The 19,902-nt window shown below is 36.8% G+C and overlaps 1 protein-coding gene across 1 annotated transcript; it reads right to left on the bottom strand.

Annotated features, from left to right (window-relative positions):
- Positions 1 to 7,644: 7,644 nt before the first annotated feature.
- Positions 7,645 to 17,471, bottom strand: LOC124438737. The gene is made up of 6 exons (XM_046988937.1): positions 17,372 to 17,471; positions 12,621 to 13,537; positions 11,092 to 11,807; positions 10,404 to 10,995; positions 8,358 to 9,073; positions 7,645 to 8,269 (listed from the first exon to the last, which is right to left on the bottom strand). The coding sequence occupies exons 2-6, from the start codon at positions 13,444 to 13,446 to the stop codon at positions 8,027 to 8,029; spliced, it is 3,093 nt and encodes a 1,030-aa protein (XP_046844893.1). The 5' UTR covers positions 13,447 to 13,537; positions 17,372 to 17,471; the 3' UTR covers positions 7,645 to 8,026.
- Between the last annotated feature and the right edge of the window lie 2,431 nt (positions 17,472 to 19,902).

Here is a 19,902-nt window from a genome sequence, read left to right as displayed (position 1 = left end):
CGTGGGTATACATAAGATCACACGAGGTCGATCATCTTCATGAACACTCTGTCCACGCGTTGCTTGAGGGTGACTATTCTCCACAGACTTGATTGTGCAATGTTTCAACCGATTGTAGTGAACAATTTGCTTTCTTCCTTCTCCATTCTCTGCCCCAATCTTGTAATTCACGTCAGAAAGTTTGTCAAGGATGACAAACGGTCCTATCCATGGCGATCGTAACCTGCGTGACTCGCCTTGTTTTGATGCGGAATTGAGAAGCCAAACACGATCGCCGATACAAAAACCATCACCAGTACCGCGAGCGCCATAATATCGCTTTTGCCGCTTCTGTGCTGTTTTCAGGTGTTCACGAGCTAGATCGTGCGCTGCCACGAGACTGTCTCTCAACTCCTCGACGTACGCGTGCAAATCCTTTGATTGGTCAGGAGTGTTTCCGAACATCACATCTGCAGGTGAACGGATTTCTCGTCCAAACATTAGCTGGTATGGATTAAAGCCAGTTGATTCCTGCACACTCGATCGGTAAGCCATCATTACTCGGGGAAGATGTACGTCCCAATTTTTTTGATGTTTTGCTACATATTTGGAAAGCATCGCTTCAAGGGTTCTATTAAAGCGTTCAATCATTCCATCTCCCTCCGGGTGATACGCCGATGTGCGAGTCTTATGGATTCCCAAAAGCCTACACACTTCTTGGAATAGTGAAGACTCAAAATTCCTACCTTGTTCTGTGTGGATGGTATCTGGTGCACCAAAACGGCAGATGAATTCGTTCACCAACTTTTCCGCAGCTGTATATGCTTCTTGGTTTGGAATGGCATAACCCTCCGTCCATTTTGACAAGTAGTCGCCAACCACCATGATGTATTTGTTGCCATTTGCAGACACTGGTAAAGGTCCCAGTATATCGATTGCAATTCGTTCTAAAGGATAACCAGAGGGGCAACTTACCAGTGGTGCCCGATTCCCTTTTGTTGCACCCTTACCTACAGCGCACTTTTCACATTTCATCAACCATTCTTCGACATCTTGACGTTGACCAGGCCAGTAAAATCTCTGTCGTACTTTCGAGAGAGTTTTTGTTATGCCCAGGTGACCGGAAGTTGGACTGCCATGCAAACTTCTAAACACATCGTCTACTAAACAACGAGGTACTACCAACAAGGGCTCCGTCGTTGTGCCATCGTCATTTTCATAACGACGATACAAAACACCGTCACGAATTTCCAAAACGTCCCAATGTGAACACAAATTGTGCACAGCTCGGCTTAATCCTTTTAATTCTTCTTTTCGTGGAGGATCTACCTGGATCTCCTTTTTAGACAACACATAGGAAATCGTAGGGTCAGCTAACTGTAATGATCGTAACTCAGCGGACGTCCACGTGGGACACCAAGCTTCCTCAGAATTTGTCCGTATTTCAAGCTCCATATTTCTTACATTATGAACTTCGATAGACGGGTTGGGCCGTCGAGACAAACTGTCAGCATTTCCATGTCGCTTCCCAGGTCAAGACTGCACCTTAAAATCAAATTCTGCAAGTTTTTCTAGCCAACGTGCTACTTGCCCGTTTGGTTCTTTAAAGTTCGTTAACCAACGTAAAGCGTCATGATCCGTTCTCGCAATAACGCCGAAATTGTTGGGTATAGAAAACTAAAGCCGACATTTCTCGTTTCGTCACTGAATAGTTACGCTCACTCTTGCTCAATGTTCTACTAGCGTAAGCAATTACCTTTTCCTCGCCATCTTGTATTTGAGACAGAACAGCACCGATGCCGAAGTCACTCGCGTCGGTGTCAAGAATAAATTCCCCGTCCGATCTTGGATAGCCCAAGACCGGTGCGTTCACTAAACACGTTTTAAGCTCTGCGATTGCACGATCACAGGCAGTAGTCCACACAAAGCTTTTCTCGTTACCAACAGTTAATGCATGAAGTAATGGAGCTGCAATTGCTGCAAAGTTCTTGATAAACCGGCGATAGTACGAAGCTAAACCGAGAAAACTCCGCAGGTCTGTTTTCGCGAGAGGTACCGGCCATTTTGTCACCGCATCTACTTTGCGAGGGTCTGTGGCGACCCCCTCCTTGGAGATGACATGACCCAAAAAAGGCACAACTCTCCGAAAGAGGTGACATTTCTGCGGTTTAACTTTTAATCCTGCATCGCGAAGCCTCTCGAGAACCATTTGCAATCGTTCGAGGTGCTCTTCAAATGTCGTACTAAAGATAATAATATCATCCAAGTACACCAGGCATGTTGACCATTGAAGACCTGCTAAGACAGACTCCATCAATCTTTAAAAGGTGCCCGGTGCACTTGTTAATCCAAATGGCATTACACAGAACTCGAACAGCCCTTGAGGTGTTGCAAACGCCGTTTTTTCTTGATCGGACGGTTCCACTTCGACTTGCCAATATCCACTAGCAAGGTCTATAGTTGAAAAGTACTTGGCTCCGCCCAGAGCATCAAGGGTCGAATCAATACTTGGCAACGGATATGCGTCCTTTCGCGTTACTTCATTAAGGCGACGATAGTCAACACAAAACCTTGTGCTCCCGTCCTTCTTTTTTACCGGCACAACTGGAGAAGCCCAGGTGCTGGAAGAGGGTTGAACTATACCGTCGTTCAGCATCGACGCCAAATTCTTATCCAACTCGTCCTTCTGGTGAATGGGAACTCGCCATGGGGACTGTTTGATAGGAGGTGCATTGCCCGTAGGAATGCGATGTTTTACCCGATTTGTTCTGCCAATGTTCGATAAATATTTTGACACAACATCCTCGAAGTCATTTAAAAGTTCGTTTACCCGAGATTTCTGTAAACTGCTAATGTCCGTATCGTCCCAGCTGAATAAATGTGACACTGCTGCACGAGATGCTTTTATCGATGTTGCTTTCGATCGCTTACGACGCTTACAGACGGATGTAACTTGAAAATCGTTGGTAGTAGACTTTAGAGAGTGGCTCACCTCACATTGAGCAAATGTTCCAAGTGTGCATCCCTTATGTAACACTACTGGCTCCGGAGAAGGGTTGCATAACCTGACAGGTACCTGGTTATCTTTTGGTTGAGTTACTACTCGGGCCACCAAGACTGAGGGCTTACCCAAAAATCTTGGACAGGGCTCTATTAAACCAGTGACAGTATCACTTACCGCCCTAACTTTTGCAGACATGATCATTTCATGTCTTCCCGGTATCGTAACCGTTTCCACCAAACTAACCCGACTACATGTCCAATCTTCCCGCTTACAACCCATGACAACCTCTCTATTCCCAGCCTTAACTACACCAGTCTTAAAATCAATTAAGCAATTGTTTTTACCCAAAAAGTCAACACCGATCAAGCAATCCTGAGTAATGTCATTTGCAACTAAAACATTGTGGTTAGTGCTAATGTCTCCCAAACATAGTTTAACTTCAAACCCCCCCAAAATTCCTAGAGTTGACCATTTGCTGAAATGACCTGTTCTTCTACGTCAGACATCTTCTTACCCTTATCCACTTTATCCAATACTCGCTTATGAATGAGAGTTACCGCAGAACCCGTGTCCAAGAGCATGTCTATTTCAACATTACCTACCCACCCAGGGACGTAAAGACTCGCGCCGTCATTGACGCTGTACGAACCTAAAACTTTGGGTATTGACACTCCTGCACCCCCTTCCCAGCTTTTGGAACCTGTTTTATGGGTCTTAGATGAATCATCGGCTGGCACGTGACCCGCGGTGCCAGCCTGGCCTAGTTTTCCTGTTTTTCGCTTGAATCATTGGTAGGGCAATTAGCTTTAAAGTGACCTACCCCACCGCCTTTCCATCAAGTTTTCTTACCACACTTAAACTTATTGCCTGGCCTATGGTTATTTTGGCGAATCTCAGGTTTAGCACGGTCAGTAAGTAAGCTTACGGCCTTTTCAAGTGCTGTAGTCTGCTTGCTGAGCATCTCCAGTATGCGTGACTCGCTAGGCCTCTCGACCGCCTGCACCCGAGACGTCTTACTACGAGCAGTACTGTTTTCTGCCTCGTAAATTTCCTCAAGCTGGATCGCACGACTTAAGCTTTCACCCAGCGTCTTTGGATTGCCTTCCCGCAGACGAATACGAAGGTCAACATTGTCCAAAGACGCTATAAATCGATCCATAGCCAAACGATCGAGACTGTCTGTCGTTGCGCCTGGGAATGCTCTCCTAGCCATCTTACTTAAGCCTGCTGCGAGCTCACCTAACTTTTCCCCCTGTGCGCGTCGCCTAGCTTGAAACTCAGCTTTATATAATTCTAACCGCTCTGTGGGTGCGAATTTCTTACTGAGGGCTTCAGAAAGTACTCCAAAAGTTCCCGCCTGCGCTTCCTCTGACAAGGAAAAATATGTTTCTTGTGCAGCGCCCCGGAGACGAACGGCCAAGAAATCACGTTTCTCTTCGTTATCCCATTTATTTAATTTTGCGCAATTATTAAAATATTTAAGCCACGAAATCCAGTCTTCCTTTTCAGATGCTGCGAAAGCTTCTGGCATTACAAGTACCCTGTGGGGGATGGAATTAGCGAAATTGCTGCTACTAGCACCTTCTTCAGTCATGTTTTCGCTTATTTTATTAGCGATTAACTCTCATTAATTATGCTTAAAAGACACATACGCCCAGACAAAGAACTAACCTAGCAACAGAACCTACAGTGCATATCCAATCCGTTCCTAAAGAACGAACACGAGCCCAGGGTAGCAACTGTCGGTTTATTTAAGCACAAACAGTTCGTCATCCACCGACTCTCTGACTTTAGGCTGATTTCAAGGATCCCACCGCTGCCACCAATGTAACGTTGGACCGTAGAACAGTCAGATTTGGATCCTCATGTCCCTCGGTATATGCACTTGCGCCAGGAAATCATACACTTGCCACGTATCATTATTATTATATTATATTTAATTATACGAGTTACATTGAATTCTGCTATAACTATTTATCTCTGGTCTTGTCTTTATATAATAACTAAAGGGAGTGTTCCCCGTCATATCCTGCACGTAATAGTGGGATGACTTAGTTCCTTCTAAGCGCGTTATAGTGCTTTCATACTTTGTGGTCGGGCTTGTGTGGTTAGCTTGTAGCGCGTTGTTGTGCTTACTCACATCGTATATCCGTTGACGCACAAAAACTATGACTAAGCTTGATTCTTCGCTACAGCTATTTTTATTTCGAAGTTCATTTGGTGAATATTAGTTTACATTTTTAGTAAAGTTTAATATCGATGTTTCCATTTAAAAAATTAACATTCATCTTACTTAATTAATCTCCACTCCATTAAAACTCACCGATTTTACCTAACTTATCTTCAGTTGATGATCATAAAGATTTTCGTCTCCATCATAAAAAATAAGTTAAATATATAACAAGTCAATAAAATGTAAAGGAAAGTTATAAGTGAAATATGACGACAGAAATACAATTCACTTGATACAAGCAGAGATGCTCTGCTTCTACTCGATTTTAATTTTGTTTAGAAAAACGTATTTTGAGTTAGAAATGGACCGTGACTTCCTTTTCACGGACTCCCACGAATTTCAAAATAATATCTTACTGACAATCAATAAGAAAGAATCCTTCATAACGCTCTAGATTTCTATAATGCTAGATTTCTAATAATTTCCAAGGCAAGCAGCATGTTTTTGGATGAAGATCGTCCAGGTTAGTGGAGTCTTGAGAAGGTCTGTTGAATACCGCCAAATTGTACATCAATACCAACAGTCGTTCTCAAGACTCTACTGACCTGGCTGATCTTCATCCACAAACATGTTACGATACTCCAGGGTTCAAACCATTTACTTTAATTTCCTAGCAGCTTATTCAATCCTCCCTGTGCATTATGGCAGAAGCAGATCATTTAATCTTTTTTTATTTCGTACTCCATGCATATCCTACTATCTTCAGTGACACTCTCTAGGCCAAGATGAAATTGATGTCGAAAACATTTCCTTTCAATTTAAAAGAAACATTCAAGCAAAAACAATGATCAAAGCAATTCAATCCTTTCTATCGTTTTTCAGAGAATGTGTAAGCGTAATTACAAAGACAAAAATATGCCATGATTTTTAACGCTATATAATCGATATTTTAGTTTGCAACTTCCAAACAATTTTTGCAGTTTCCATAACATTTTTGCAAGCCATGAACATCCATATTCGATTGAAGGATATTAGTTAAATACAATGGAAAATCCCCTAAAAATCAATGTACAACAAGACCTCGGTCTGATTTTTCTCTCTAAAGGCCTCGAGCGTGGTTCTTAACGGCTTAATATTTGCTCACTAATAGACAGATAACGTCAAATTTTTCTCAGTACTGCTATTCTTTGAGACAATTTTTACATAGCTGCTCAACATGTTGTTTAAAGCCTAGAGACTGTCACTTGTCAAGTATCACTCCAAGTAGTTTCTGGTTACAAACCTGGTAATCATCATGCATTTTGTTTTGCTACATTAATTAAGGCACATCTTTTACATCTGAATAGTTACTTATTCATCTGCACATATATTAAGTACAGAACGTTGTATTGCTAAAGGCATGTCATTTATAAAAAGAAGAAATAACAAAGGTCTTAAAAAATTTCTTTGCCGGAGGCCAGATAAGCTTTTCTGATTATCATAAATTTGGACATATGGAAGACGATCATGTAAATAATTTCGAAGAAGCTTTAAAGTTCAATTCGGTGAACCCATTTTGCTTCAATTTTTTGCAATAATACTTTATGATCGACCTAGTCATGCAAAAGCTTTTATGTAATCAATTGAAAAAAGGCAAGATACTTTACCTTTATGAAGATCAATTAAGTCTTGGTCGACTAGACGTACGAGAGCAGTTTTTGTAGAACAGAATTTACAGAACCCTCATTGTAATTGATAATATACTAGTTTGTCATGGGAAATCATTCTTTCTCCTGAGTGATAACCTGATGACTTCAGGAATTTGTCTTACATTAGTTGAGCGAAGTTGATCGACTTGTAATATAAGACAAATTTATGAAGTCATCAGGTCACTACTCAGGAGTAAGAAAGGAATATTACTTCATATTTAATAATAAAAACACGAAGTTGTGCTCTGCCAGTTACTCCACTCGAGAATTTACGTCTGCCCCTTCCCCCAAAAATGATGGAAGACTTAAGAAGGTATTATGCAAAGACACCATTAAATTTCAAGAAGAATCTTTTGAATGTCATAAACGAAATAAGACATTTTTTGAATGTCATTGTTTCCAGAAGGTTTATCATTCCGAGAATTTGCTCCTTTGAGCGCCGTCTCGGAACGAGCTCCTCACTCGAATGACAGCAGCATTTTTAAACAATATTTTTTAAAGAGCGCCGCACAAATTATTTAATGCATGAGTAATCGACACAGCATTAAAACTGATGAAGACTCTAACAAAAAACAACTATAAATTTCACTCTCGGAAATTTATTTTCTAGCAAAAATATTGTAAAAACGTGTTTATTTGATGTTAAATCTTCTTGTTACAATGCACAATTGACAGATCTTTTTGAAGAGCACTGCTCCCAAATGAGCGCGGCATCCAAAGTTCTAAAATTCGAAGAGCTCTGCGGCGCTCAAACGAGTAAATACTAAATTTACCGACAATAATGTGGAGTGCAAAACAAATACAGAATAACACTATTTGTTAGAATTGCAAAAGCAAATGATATGTGAAAACATATGTCAGAATAACTACGTTTTTTTTACATTTTTTAAAAGTTCAAACTTATTTTTATTCACAAGTGTATGAGTACAATTGACAGTGCAGGCTTAATATAAACATCTAAAAATATTTTCTGTTAGAATCAATACTTTATATAAATCGTTGGTATTGGATATTGACCAACGCACAAAGAACTACCTGACATCGTTGAAATAAAAAACAACAACAATGGATCTGTCCATAAACGTATTACATTAAAAAGTATGCAAGTTGTTTCTATTTTTTACTTGTTTTCTCATATATTTGAGTGTATAAAATATGGTGTATTTAAATTTGACTGCTCATTTATTTTGTGCCAAATTTTTCATTATCAGACTGTAGATAAGGGTGTTTTAACGCCTCGTCAGCAGATGGTCTGTCTTCCGGTTTTTGTTGTAGCATCCGCGACAGAAGATCTTTGAGTGAAGCATCCTTGATTTCGTTCAATCCGACAGGATTTCCATTCAACAAGTTTGGAAGTCTATTCTTTAAAGATCCAAAAGGATGCTTTCCTTTCGTTGCAACATAATAAGCCACCATTCCTGCGTTCTAAAACCAATAAAACATGACTGCGTCAGTGTAAATCAAAAAATTGAGTTAATTTGTAATATGCAAATAGCTACATTTCAACACCTACCATTACATCCGACTCTTTTTTGTAACGTGTTTTATCAAATGAATCTTCACCAGCACTATATGATTCAGGAGCAATCCAATACTGAGTTCCCCTGTTAGCATTGCTTTTTAATGTCGCGTAATCACTTTTCAAAATGCGACTAATACCAAAGTCAGTTATCAGAAATGTTCCTTCAGCGTTTCGAAGAACATTAGAAGGCTTCAAATTCCGATGAAGAATTGTACGCGGATCTCTGTGAAGATCAGCTAATCCTCTTAAAATTTGTCTAAGAATTTTGGGAAGCAATTTTTGAAGATAAGCCAAACTATTTAATTCGGAAAGCACAAAATCCTTCAGCGATTCTTCACATAGGTCTAGTACTAAATAGACATACTCTGTTCCCGTGTCTTCTATTAAGTAGGAATAACTCACAACATACTTCGACTTTTTTGCTTTGATTTCATTAAAAATGTCCTTTTCTTGTTGTGCTAGTTTGATACATTCATCACGAAGTAGTCGTTTCACCGCTTTACCGTAACCATCCTTTCCCAGTCCAAGAAAAACACGGGTTCCATTACTTCCTTTGCCAATGCAAAATTCCTCTGAGAAAATTACGCGTACATCATTCAAATATTTGACTTTAACAACGGGATTGTGCCTGTACTCAATCATTTGTAAGAACAATTTTTCATGTTTTGTTGATTCACCAATGTATTTCCATTCTTGCAACTGCAATTCTAAAATGACATACAATTGTTACAATAAGGGAGGACTAAATGGGAAAACGTAGCTCAAATTCCCTCATTGCCTACAAGTCTGACGAAGAACTTTGCAATAAATCATAAATTAGTTATCTAAAGAGTCGCTTCAGGTAGGACTGGAGAGTCACGGACAACAAATAAGTAATGACAAAAAGCTTTTTTAATGCATTAAAACGCTTTTGACACCACCAGCTCTGAAAAGCAACTGACTACGGTTTATCGAGTGAGCCATATAATTATTATTATATTAATTTTTTTATTGGTGAATTCATAAGTTCTGTCAAGTCAACACTGTATAAAGGTAAAACATAAAGTCATAAATAACCATTCGTCTCGTGTATTAAAATTTACAAAATACTGGAAACGATATTGGAGACCAAAACACCATTTAAATGCATAATTTTTCTCTCTCGTCTTTCTTGCTATCCCTTATTTTCTATAACTGGCTATATCTGAGACTTTCATTGTAAATCATTACTACATAAATGACATTGTTTTGGTTTTATCCAGGGGTGGATCAATGCTCATTTGACAGGAGGGGTGTAGAATTTTTAAAGGAGGGGGTGCATCGTAATCTTAGCCAAGGTCACCAAGGCCTCGGGCTGTTGTGGCTTTTTATGCTTACGGATTAGTGAATCTTGCGAAATGAAAGAGTAATTAGCTTTTCTTTCGCAAAGTTAAGTAAATTGCCAACGACGAGTGAAACACGAATACAACAGTAATTTTCACACATGACAAACAAGGGAGAAGAAAATAAACAGCAAATTAAATTGACATGATAAAACTGCTTACTTCGCGTTAAATAATGTATTTCGATTATAATGTTTAAATAAAAACAGGCATGGTAGTAACTCAATTGCAAATGGTGGTCATATAAAACATGTAATTGTCTTTGGAATGATAACTTCCACTTTTTACTCAGTCCTACTGTACAATTTCGTTACTTCAGATACTGTTATAATATTACTCTACAGTATGTAACACTATTTTAAAATTTCTGTTAGAGGGTACTAGAGAATTTGGGAGGAGAATATTCGCACCCTCCTGTATTCCTAAGAAAATATGCCCCTAATTTTATCCGTCATATTGCAACTGAAACTTAAATTACAAGTAATTGAGTAAAAAACTTAATTTGCTTCATTGACTAACCCAATTGATTATATATCTTAAGTTCAAGCCTTTCATTTTCCATAGCAAGATGTTTCTTTTGAGGGTCGTTGATATTAAGGCTGTTTTCACCTCTAAAGTTATCACAAATTTAACTACACTGTTTAAACTAGACAAATATCTAAATGTTGTAACTTACTTGAAAAGTGTTCTTCGAGATCTGGTTTTGACTTCCATTCATTTAATCTTATAATTCTGTTCACCAAAAGAGGAAGCTCTGGAAAAACTTGCAGGAAAAACGTTTTATAATTACCATCACTTTGAAGCCGTTTTGGACGAGGTACATCATTCCAATGCTGGTGAACATTTTGTATAAATTTCAAGCAACCCAACCATGTAGCATCGTAATGTCCCACATTGAAATTACTAAAGACTTCAGGATCAATACGATCCTTCCAATTTTTTAGCCCATTTAACTGCTCATGGACATTTGAGTTGAGAGGATGACCTAAATATGGTATCTCTATCTCGGGTTGGCTTCCCGCATCACACATCAAGTCAAACTTACATTCATCGGATTGTAGATAAGGGTGTTTTAACGCCTCGTTGGCAGATGGTCTGAGTTCTGGTTTCAATTGTTGCATCCACGAAAGAATATCTTTAAGTTCGACATCTACTATGTTTTTCAATTCAACAGGGTTTCCATTTGACAAGTTTTGCAGTCTTGTCGTTCGATCTCCAAAAGGATGTTTCCCTTTTGTTGCAACATAAAAAGCAACCATTCCTGCGTTCTAAAATTCAATGAAAAGAGCGTGAATAAAATAATAAAGATATGTATTTATTATTATTTATCTGTATTTTGAAAACTGTTATATTCTAAAACATACCATTACATCAGACTCTTTTTTGTAATTTGACTTTTTAATCGACCCATCATCCGGACAATACGATTCGGGAGTAACCCAATAATCAGATCCCCAAATAAGGCCGTGTTTAAATGTATTATATTCACTTTTCAGTATTCGACTGATACCAAAGTCAGCTATCAGAAATTTGCCTTGAGCATCTCGGAGAACATTGGAAGGCTTTAAATCTCGATGAAGAACAGGATGTGGCTCGCTGTGAAGATGAGCTAAACCTTTTAAAATTTGTCTGAGAATTTTGGGAAGCGATTTTTTAAGATAAGCCAAACTATTTGATTCCGATTGCACAAAATCCTCCAGCGATTCTTCACACAGGTCGAGTATTAAATAAACATATTCTGATGTAATGTCTTCTTCTAAGTAAAAATAATTCACAACATCATTCGATTTTTTTTCGATGAATTCTTTGAAAATTTTCTTTTCTTGTTGTGTAAGCCTAATGCAGATATCACGAGGTATTCGTTTCACTGCTTTTCCATAGCCATCTTTTCCCAGTCCAAGATAAACACGAGTTCCATCACTTCCTTTGCCGATGCAAAATTCTCCGGAGAAAATTACACGCACATCGCTTATATATTCAACCTTGACTTTGGGATCTTGTCCATAATTAATCATTTTTAGAAACAATTGATTATGTTTAGTTGATTCATCAACGCATTTCCACTCCAACAACTGCAATTCTGAAATCGGGTAAAAATATTACTTTTAAAGATTACTAAAATAAGAAAACCAATTAATTAGAAATAACTCAACATCCGCCATTGCACAAATGATTCAAATAGGTACTGACTGCACAATTTGCCATAACAACAATTTCATAAATAAATCATTTATGCCATCAGTTCAGGTAAAATTTAGGTATCCAATTCTAGAGAATTACTGGGTATAATTGTTCATCTCGATCACTAGCACGATCATACTTTTAAACATTTAAACTAGCTATTATAAGTATAATCTTGGTAGAATTCTTAAGCTCCTAACCCTGAATTTATTTTAATTGTTATACGCCAGTGATGGTTTAACTGCCGTAACGGTAAAACCGTATAGTAATTGTTAAATCATAAACCACTCGTTCGAGGAAACAAATCCTGGCAAGAGTGGAGGATATAGCTGATAACTAAAATTATCAGATATAATACATCATGTCTCCAGACTGGCGTAACAAAGCTTTGGCACTGGCAAATCCACGTCATATATTTTGGTAACGAACGACTATGTACATATAATGTGAATTGTAGAAAAGTAAAGGTTTCTCCGGATTTTTGAAAATTTATTTTAATGAGCGTTCTTCGAGCCTTTGTCAGAACCGAGTCAAAAGCTCAATAGAATAAATTTTAAAAATCATGAGAAACCTTTACTTTTCTACAATGAAACATTCCTGGATTACCAGTCATTAAACTTCTAATGTCAATTATAATGCATTATTTAAAAAATCCTAAATTTATTGTTAAGCCGAAGCAAAAGTTGTCTCTTACCCTCGCCTGCATTCGTACCTGCATTATTTTTTTTATTATCTAGTTCTTGTAATTTCAATTGTACTGACTCCCTCAAGTTATCACGCCCATCTTTTCCGTATATTCGTATTAAACACACCATAGCATTCCTTTGTTCTTGTACATCATCATCTTCAGTGGCCACCTCCATATATATTTTGTAAATACAAGTCGCCTCGTCCCATCTATTAAGTTTTTCAAACAATTCTGCTAATTCCCGATAAACAACTAACACTCCATTCATGATTTTAGTTGAAGTAATAACTGACAAGTTCTTCATGTTGTGGTCGATGAAATCTTTACTAATGTTAATACCATCAACTTTCTTTGGTTCTTTTTCTAGTTCCTGTTGATTTTCTTGGTGTTGACAATCAATAAGAAAGAATCCTTTTCTATAATGCTCCAAAGATTTCTCATAATTTCCAAGCCGCTTGTTCAATCCTCCCAATGCAATATGGCAAAGACAGACCATTTTATTTTTCTTCAGGTCGTCCACAAATCTTTCAGTGGTAGAATCGATATTTCCTAGGCCAAGATAAACTTGATGTTGACAAAATTTACGTTTCACTTTTGAAGAAATCTTTAAGCATTCATCAAAACAGTTCAATCCATCCTCCCATTTATCAGAGAGGACACAAGCGTTGCCAGCACCAAAATAAGCCATCATTTTGAAGCTATTCTTGCTTGGAGGTCTCAAACATTGTATATAGTGTTCAATTGCTGGTTCATAATCGCCATTATTTATACAACGATTCCCTTTTTTCAAGTGCTGACTCACTGAACCTGACCGCCAGCCAAATTTCAAGAAAGAAAAGACTTTACCCATGTATTGATCAGGCTGTTATTGGTTTGATGTGAGAAAATGAATTTTCTTTGTTGTGTCAGTTGTAAACGACAAATATAATCGTCCAGTATAACTAAAGACAAAACAATCAACTATTGCATCAAAAAAATTTCATGGGAAATTTTGAGTACTTGCAAGATTCGTGAATAAATCACCCCCTTTACAAGATGCAATTAAAGCTCAAGAACATTTTTTAGAGGTCTTAACATTTTTTAATTTCATTCGTTCTTCATTTTGTTGTCATTGCGTTTTGTTGCCATCCATCTTCGATCACATAATAATTTTAATTTTATTGAAATTTCTGTTCACGTTAATTTAATATTTAAGCTTATTTATGTTTCGACTCATTACAGCAAGAACAACAGTTTTACTATTCACACACAACATTACTGTTTTTCTTTATATGCCGTGTTTGATTAAACGGTAAGTCTAACGACTTTCAGCTTTTAACTTCCAAACCAAAAATCCACGCCAGAATACAATACAGTTAAGCCAATCGATCTCAGGAAACGAAGAGACCGTTTTAGAAATGTAGCAATTACCTGTGTATGAAATTAAACTGCAATAAGAGTGTGATCTGAAAATTCTTATTTGTAACATATGTGAAAGATATAAAAACTTATCAGCTTTATTTTGGTTTACTTTCTATTATTTATTAATAACGTTCAAAAAATATATTTATGAAAGTCTTAAGCAGCCTTATTATAGAAACAGACAGACCTGGCCTAATACGTCCTTAAAGGGGAAATAGAACAGCCAAAATGCATTACAATACTTTATTTCAGAACAACATGTAAATACATCACTATTAAGAAAAAGGAAACCCAGAGGTTAGCCCTATATCAAGGGTCTCCTATTTATGTAAAAAATCTTACAGAACTAGTTAATAAAAAATAATAAATAAAAAATAAATAGTAAATAATAAATAAATAAAAAATGTCAAATAAGAAACAGCTAAATATCAATTATTAACTGACGATTCAATAAATATTCGTGTGTTTCTTCAATTTTGATTTAAACTCACGAACGTTAGGTCTGTCACAAAAGTTAAATAAATTAATAGGAAGATTATTCCAGGATTTGATAATTCTAACAAAGAAAGAATTTTTGTAACAGTTCAGTCTTGCGAGTTTGAGCTGTAGTTTATATGGGTGGTTAGATCACGATTTAGTGTTCTTACAAAGTTCAAAATATTCGCTAAAACTCAATCCATTTAGATTGAATACAGTTTTATAACATTTCACTAAGGAAAGGAAATCTCTCCTTTGTACTAAAGAGTTCCATTTAAGAATTTTACACCTCTCTGTGTACGCCATCTCTTTTCTTCTTTGGCCTAAGGCATCTGTTTTAAAATATATTATTGTTACAATAATCGGCTCTTATAGAAATGGAGACAGATAATATGTGATAACTCGAAACTGTTTAAAACGTTGGCTCCAAACTGATGGGATTTTCTGTATTCTTTTATTTTGTGCACAGGTGTTTGAACACACGAAGAATACAATACGCTGCTAAGTCTGGAAAATTTAAAATCCCTACGACGATCTTTACCTGCCGTGCGTTTATGACAGTTTTACAAACTTTCATTTTTTAAAGTAAATGGTATGAACCCGGGAGTATCGTTAGTAGAGTCCTGAGAAGGACTGTTTTTGTTGTTGTTGACTGACGTTTTGACAACCTTAGCAGTAGTCAACCTCAGAGTTAAATGAGGAGTAAACGTCAGGTTAGCCGTATTTGTTGTCTGGTTCTTACGTCATTGTATTGTGTGTACAGGAAATGTGTGGGTGTCAAATGTGTATTGTCATTGTGAATTAGTTTGAAGTGTTATTTTTTTGTTGATCGTTTGTTTGTATTGTGAATAAGTCGTTTGTAAGGTGCAGGTAATTGCTGTGATCTGTTCAGGGGGGTTTGTTCCAAGTTGGTATACCAACTTTCTAAAGTAAGCCGTTGTCTATAGTCAGTACTGTAAGTGATGCATTTTGTCGAGTCCCAGTCAACGTTGTACTTTGTGATTCGGTGATTTTGGCAATGTGATTAATTTTGTCTTGTTTCTTTGTAGCTCGTTTGTGTTCAGTAAGTCTTATGTTTAAGTTCCTGCCAGTTTCCCTGATATAGGAGGCGTGGCACTCGGAGCAGTTTCTTTTGTAAACTGCACCTTGTCCTTCGTTGGGTTGTTCTTTATCCTTTATGTTCGTTAGTACTTGTCGTAACGTTGTGATAGGTTCATGTGCGACACGTATGTTGTATTGTCGTAAGATACGCGAGATAGTCTCAGACGTACCTTTGATGTAAGGTATCGTTGCTGTTGTCACTGAGTTGTTCGTTTCGTTGGGTTCGTTAGGTTTGTAAGTGTTGCGTTTGATAAAGTCAGACTTATAGTTGTTTTTGTCAAAAACACGTTTGAGATGGCTGTTTTCGTTTTATAGAGCGTCCGGTGAATCACGTATGATTTGTGCACGTCTTGTTAATGTTCTGATTGTGATGACTTTGTGTGATGTGGGGTTGTAAGATGATTGTTCTAATAGTCGGTCAATATGTGTTGGCTTGCGATAAACTGTTGTTCGTAGTTTTTGATTGACTTGTTTTACCAAACAGTCGAGAAAAGGAAGAGTTCCATTTTCTTCGACATCTTTGGTAAATTGTATGTGGCTGTTCTGTTTGTTGATGTGAGTGTGAAAGTCATCAATCTCGTCTGCATGTAGTGGTGTGATTGTGTCATCTAAGAAGCTGAACCAAAAAGGTAGTGCATGTCCGTAAGTCGTGAGCGCCCGTTCCTCTTTAGATTGAATTACGATTTCAGCAAATACAACAGAAACGGGTGAGCTCATTGCTGTTCCGTGTAATTGTTTGTAGTGTGTACCTTTGTACTCGAAGTAAGTCGAGGTGAGGCAGAGCTCCAGTAGCTCCATAATGTCTTCTGTCGGTAATGGCAGTACGTCCGTGGTGTTTGTAATGAGTGCTTTATTTTTTGGCATTTTTGGTGCCATTGCACTATAAACATTAAACTATGACAAATACCTGTTTTAAAATTTGTGGTAGATCAAGATATTTTAAAAATGTGGTAATTTCAAAAGACCACAGCAGGAAATCATGATCTTTGCTGGGGGGAGATAGAAGGTATTTATTAAGTATTGTGCATGAATCTAAAGAAATGTGTGTAATGGACAATTTCCGAAACAGTTTAAAATTCAAAATATTTATCTACATATGCAAAACTAGTGAATCGCCCACTCGTTGGCAACGCAAAGTTTTTTTGAGTGTGTGTGTCAGGGGGGGGGGGACAAACGTAACCAAAACCTTCCAAATTCTCATGATTGAGTTCGAACTTTGCAGCTAGTTTCAAAAGCTCTTTATCGAATGTTTACTTTGGAATCTTTAAAAGTTAGAAATAAATTTTTTGGTAATTAAATTTACTTATTAAAGAAAGAAGCGTTTTGTTAATAACAAATCTAACTAATTAAGAACAGATTTTTAAAATTCTTTGGTAGCTAATTTAGACGCTTGACCGGCATTATATACTTCTAAGGCTAAAAGTCTGAGTACTTATATTTCCCAGGATATTCTTTTTCATAAGAAAATTTGCTTGCGTGGGCACTTCTCGTCAAGTATATCGTATACCTGGCATACCACGTCGTCAAGATATAACTTTTACCGTGTCGTGCTCAAAACCTGCACTGTTAGAAATATAATCTAAGGATTTGTATACACAGAAAAATGAGAAACAAACCAACAAGGTAAAAAGACACGCTCCTAGCAATGAAATTTAACTTCTGACGCAATGCAATTTCTTAACGTAACATTGTTATTGTATGCAACGAAAGAATTCAAAAATTTAACCTTGTATTTTAACGCATATCAGTGTTTAACTTTCAAAGGAACACAAAACAAATAAATCTTCAAAACTTACGAAAAATTCCCCGTTCTTTAAGTGCTGCAACAAGATTGAATTCTTTGCCGGTTTTGGTGCGTCTGACTAGAGATAAATAAAACAAAAACTACTTGCTTTGTATCTCATCAAATACATACATAATATTTTAAACATGTGAGCATTTCTAAACAACACAGCAGGAACTACATTTTATGGAATAAATGCTATGTTTTCAATTAGTATACTATTTATATTAGTATTTTAAAGGAGAGGGAGATATTGAATAATTTTTTAAAAATTTTGAATATCAACCTAAAATATATTTGAGGAAGAAAAAAACTAATGGTAAATTATCAAAATGCATAAGTCTATCATAAATTCACTCCATAAAGTTAAATAGAGTGAAAAATAGTTTGTTCCGAAATCATTCAACTTGAACTTTTATTTTATCTTCATGGCCGCTATATGAACGGACTGGCTGCATGTATCTTGCTATCAAAATAATTCTAACGTAACTAATACCAAAAAATGAAATATTTAATCGATAACTAAATACACTACACTGAATGGTTGATGCACGATAAACTAACACTGGTGAATCATGGTAAAATTTATGTATGACAAAAGTTTGTAGCAACAAAAATAGCATTTCTCATTCATTCGTGTCATTTAAATTAAAAAATTTTTTGATTCCTGTTTTATTTTTTATTTCGTCGTCAGCGTTCACACGACCAGGGAGACTGGGGAAAGTTTTGAGAAAATACTCTTTCGGATCGCCAATCTTTTTAAATAATTCTTGTTGCAGCATTGGTCAACTGTACCAATGCTGGCAAACATTTCAAATAAATCTGACCCATTCTGTCCATGAAGGCCCATATTTGACAATCTTTCTATTCACCTCATCTGCTCTAAATTTGTCATAAACATCACTAGCATAAAACATAAAGACGGGTTCCATCACTTCCTTTACAAAGCAAAAACTTTTTCGAGAAAATTACAAGTTTATCACTAACATTTATAACCTTTGTTGGATGTTCGCGTCAATATTCCTTCATTTTTGCGAGTTTTTCAGGTGCATTGATGATTTATCAATACATTTCCATGATTGTGACGATATTACTTCAACTTAAAGGAAAATTATACAACAATGATAAAAGGAATAATGACTATGTTCAGAAATATGCTAATTTTCTCATCTGTATAACACGACTGGCACTAAAAATTCCAATAATGTTTTGATATAAAGCATTTAATCTGTGACAAAAATGAAATGGGTGAAGGTACTAATGAGGGTTGCAGGGGCGGATCCAGTTATTTTCGTAACTGTTGGAAAATTTATTGAGCAGATACAAGCGCTGTTTATAGAGGGTTCATGAACGTGCCCCTCCCCGTCACGAATTTTTGAGATTAAAGCTCTTTCTTGGAGACACAATGTTTTGCCAGTGTAGTTATTATTACGAGCAAGTGAAATCATGCATGCAGATTCAGTCTATACTCAACTAATATTAATACATGTACAATACTGCGCCTAAATAAGTTGTACTTTACTTATGTTATTGCTTATTAGTTGTCATGATGTAAAGTAATCATATAGTCAACAATAACAGACTAGCGTATTTATAAATACAAACGCAAAGTGACGTGTATAACAGTAATCTTTGAATTTGATCATTTAATTTCACTTTTTGGAGATTGCAGTTTAGAAAAGTCTTATCGTTTTATCGAAAAGTCCTATCGCAATCTAGTCCCTTATTTTAAAACGAATCCTGTATTCTTAGTGTAAATGATTTGCACATTGGTGTTGAAGGTATTTAACGCTTCAACTATATTATCTGATTTTGCTTGGCGGCGAAATATCTCTTCAATTTCACTAAAACTGTGGCCATATGTTCCTATGCTTGTGGTAAAAGACGTTTATTGAAGCATAAACAGAACAATTATGTGTCTTTTACATTACATCGTAGAACTTATCAACTATTTTGCTTATAGATTCAGACTTCACAATAATTCAGGGGAAACTCTTGCTTACTGTTGCCAAACTATTGCCATCTGATTAGAACAGCGACTTTTGATTCGCTGGTAACACTTGAGTGTTGCCCACCATGCTAAATATAGCAACAAAAAGACTGCTAACTGTTGCCCAAAAATCGTGTTGGCAGATGTACGAACTCTTTCCGAAACCTAAAAAGATGTTCGGTATATACTCGCGCAAACCTCGTAAAATAATCACCCGCACGGGTTCTTCCCTACAGCTAACACAAAGAACATAAAATTTACATGTTTTTATAGTCGTATTCAATTTGTTCTTTGCTATGCTCACTCCTCAGATTTATAGCAGAATGTATACTTAAAATGCCAGATATATGATAACTGCTTTCTAAGCTAAGCGTATAATAGCACGTCGGTGTACTTGTTAATATGTAACGACAAGTCTGACTGTTGCCAAGGCAAGTTTGACAACACTCTGAATCCGCCCCTGGGTTGCTAACAAAATGTAATCTAGAAATGATTTCCAAGTACACCGACGTAAACAAATAAATTCATACACTAGGGAATGACTATTTGCGGAG

The sequence above is a fragment of the Xenia sp. Carnegie-2017 genome, unplaced genomic scaffold, assembly GCF_021976095.1.
Source record: "Xenia sp. Carnegie-2017 unplaced genomic scaffold, XeniaSp_v1 HiC_scaffold_19, whole genome shotgun sequence".
Lineage (NCBI taxonomy): Eukaryota > Metazoa > Cnidaria > Anthozoa > Malacalcyonacea > Xeniidae > Xenia > Xenia sp. Carnegie-2017.
This window is presented reverse-complemented; position numbering and strand designations above follow the sequence as displayed.

Excerpts from the sequence above, each read along its gene's own strand:
- LOC124438737 (XM_046988937.1), bottom strand. The coding sequence starts at position 13,446 with ATGGGTAAAGTCTTTTCTTTCTTGAAATTTGGCTGGCGGTCAGGTTCA. Across the intron at positions 10,996-11,091 it reads AAAAAGAGTCTGATGTAATG|AACGCAGGAATGGTTGCTTT; the intron begins GTATGTTTTAGA and ends ATTGAATTTTAG. Across the intron at positions 8,270-8,357 it reads AAAAAGAGTCGGATGTAATG|AACGCAGGAATGGTGGCTTA; the intron begins GTAGGTGTTGAA and ends TATTGGTTTTAG.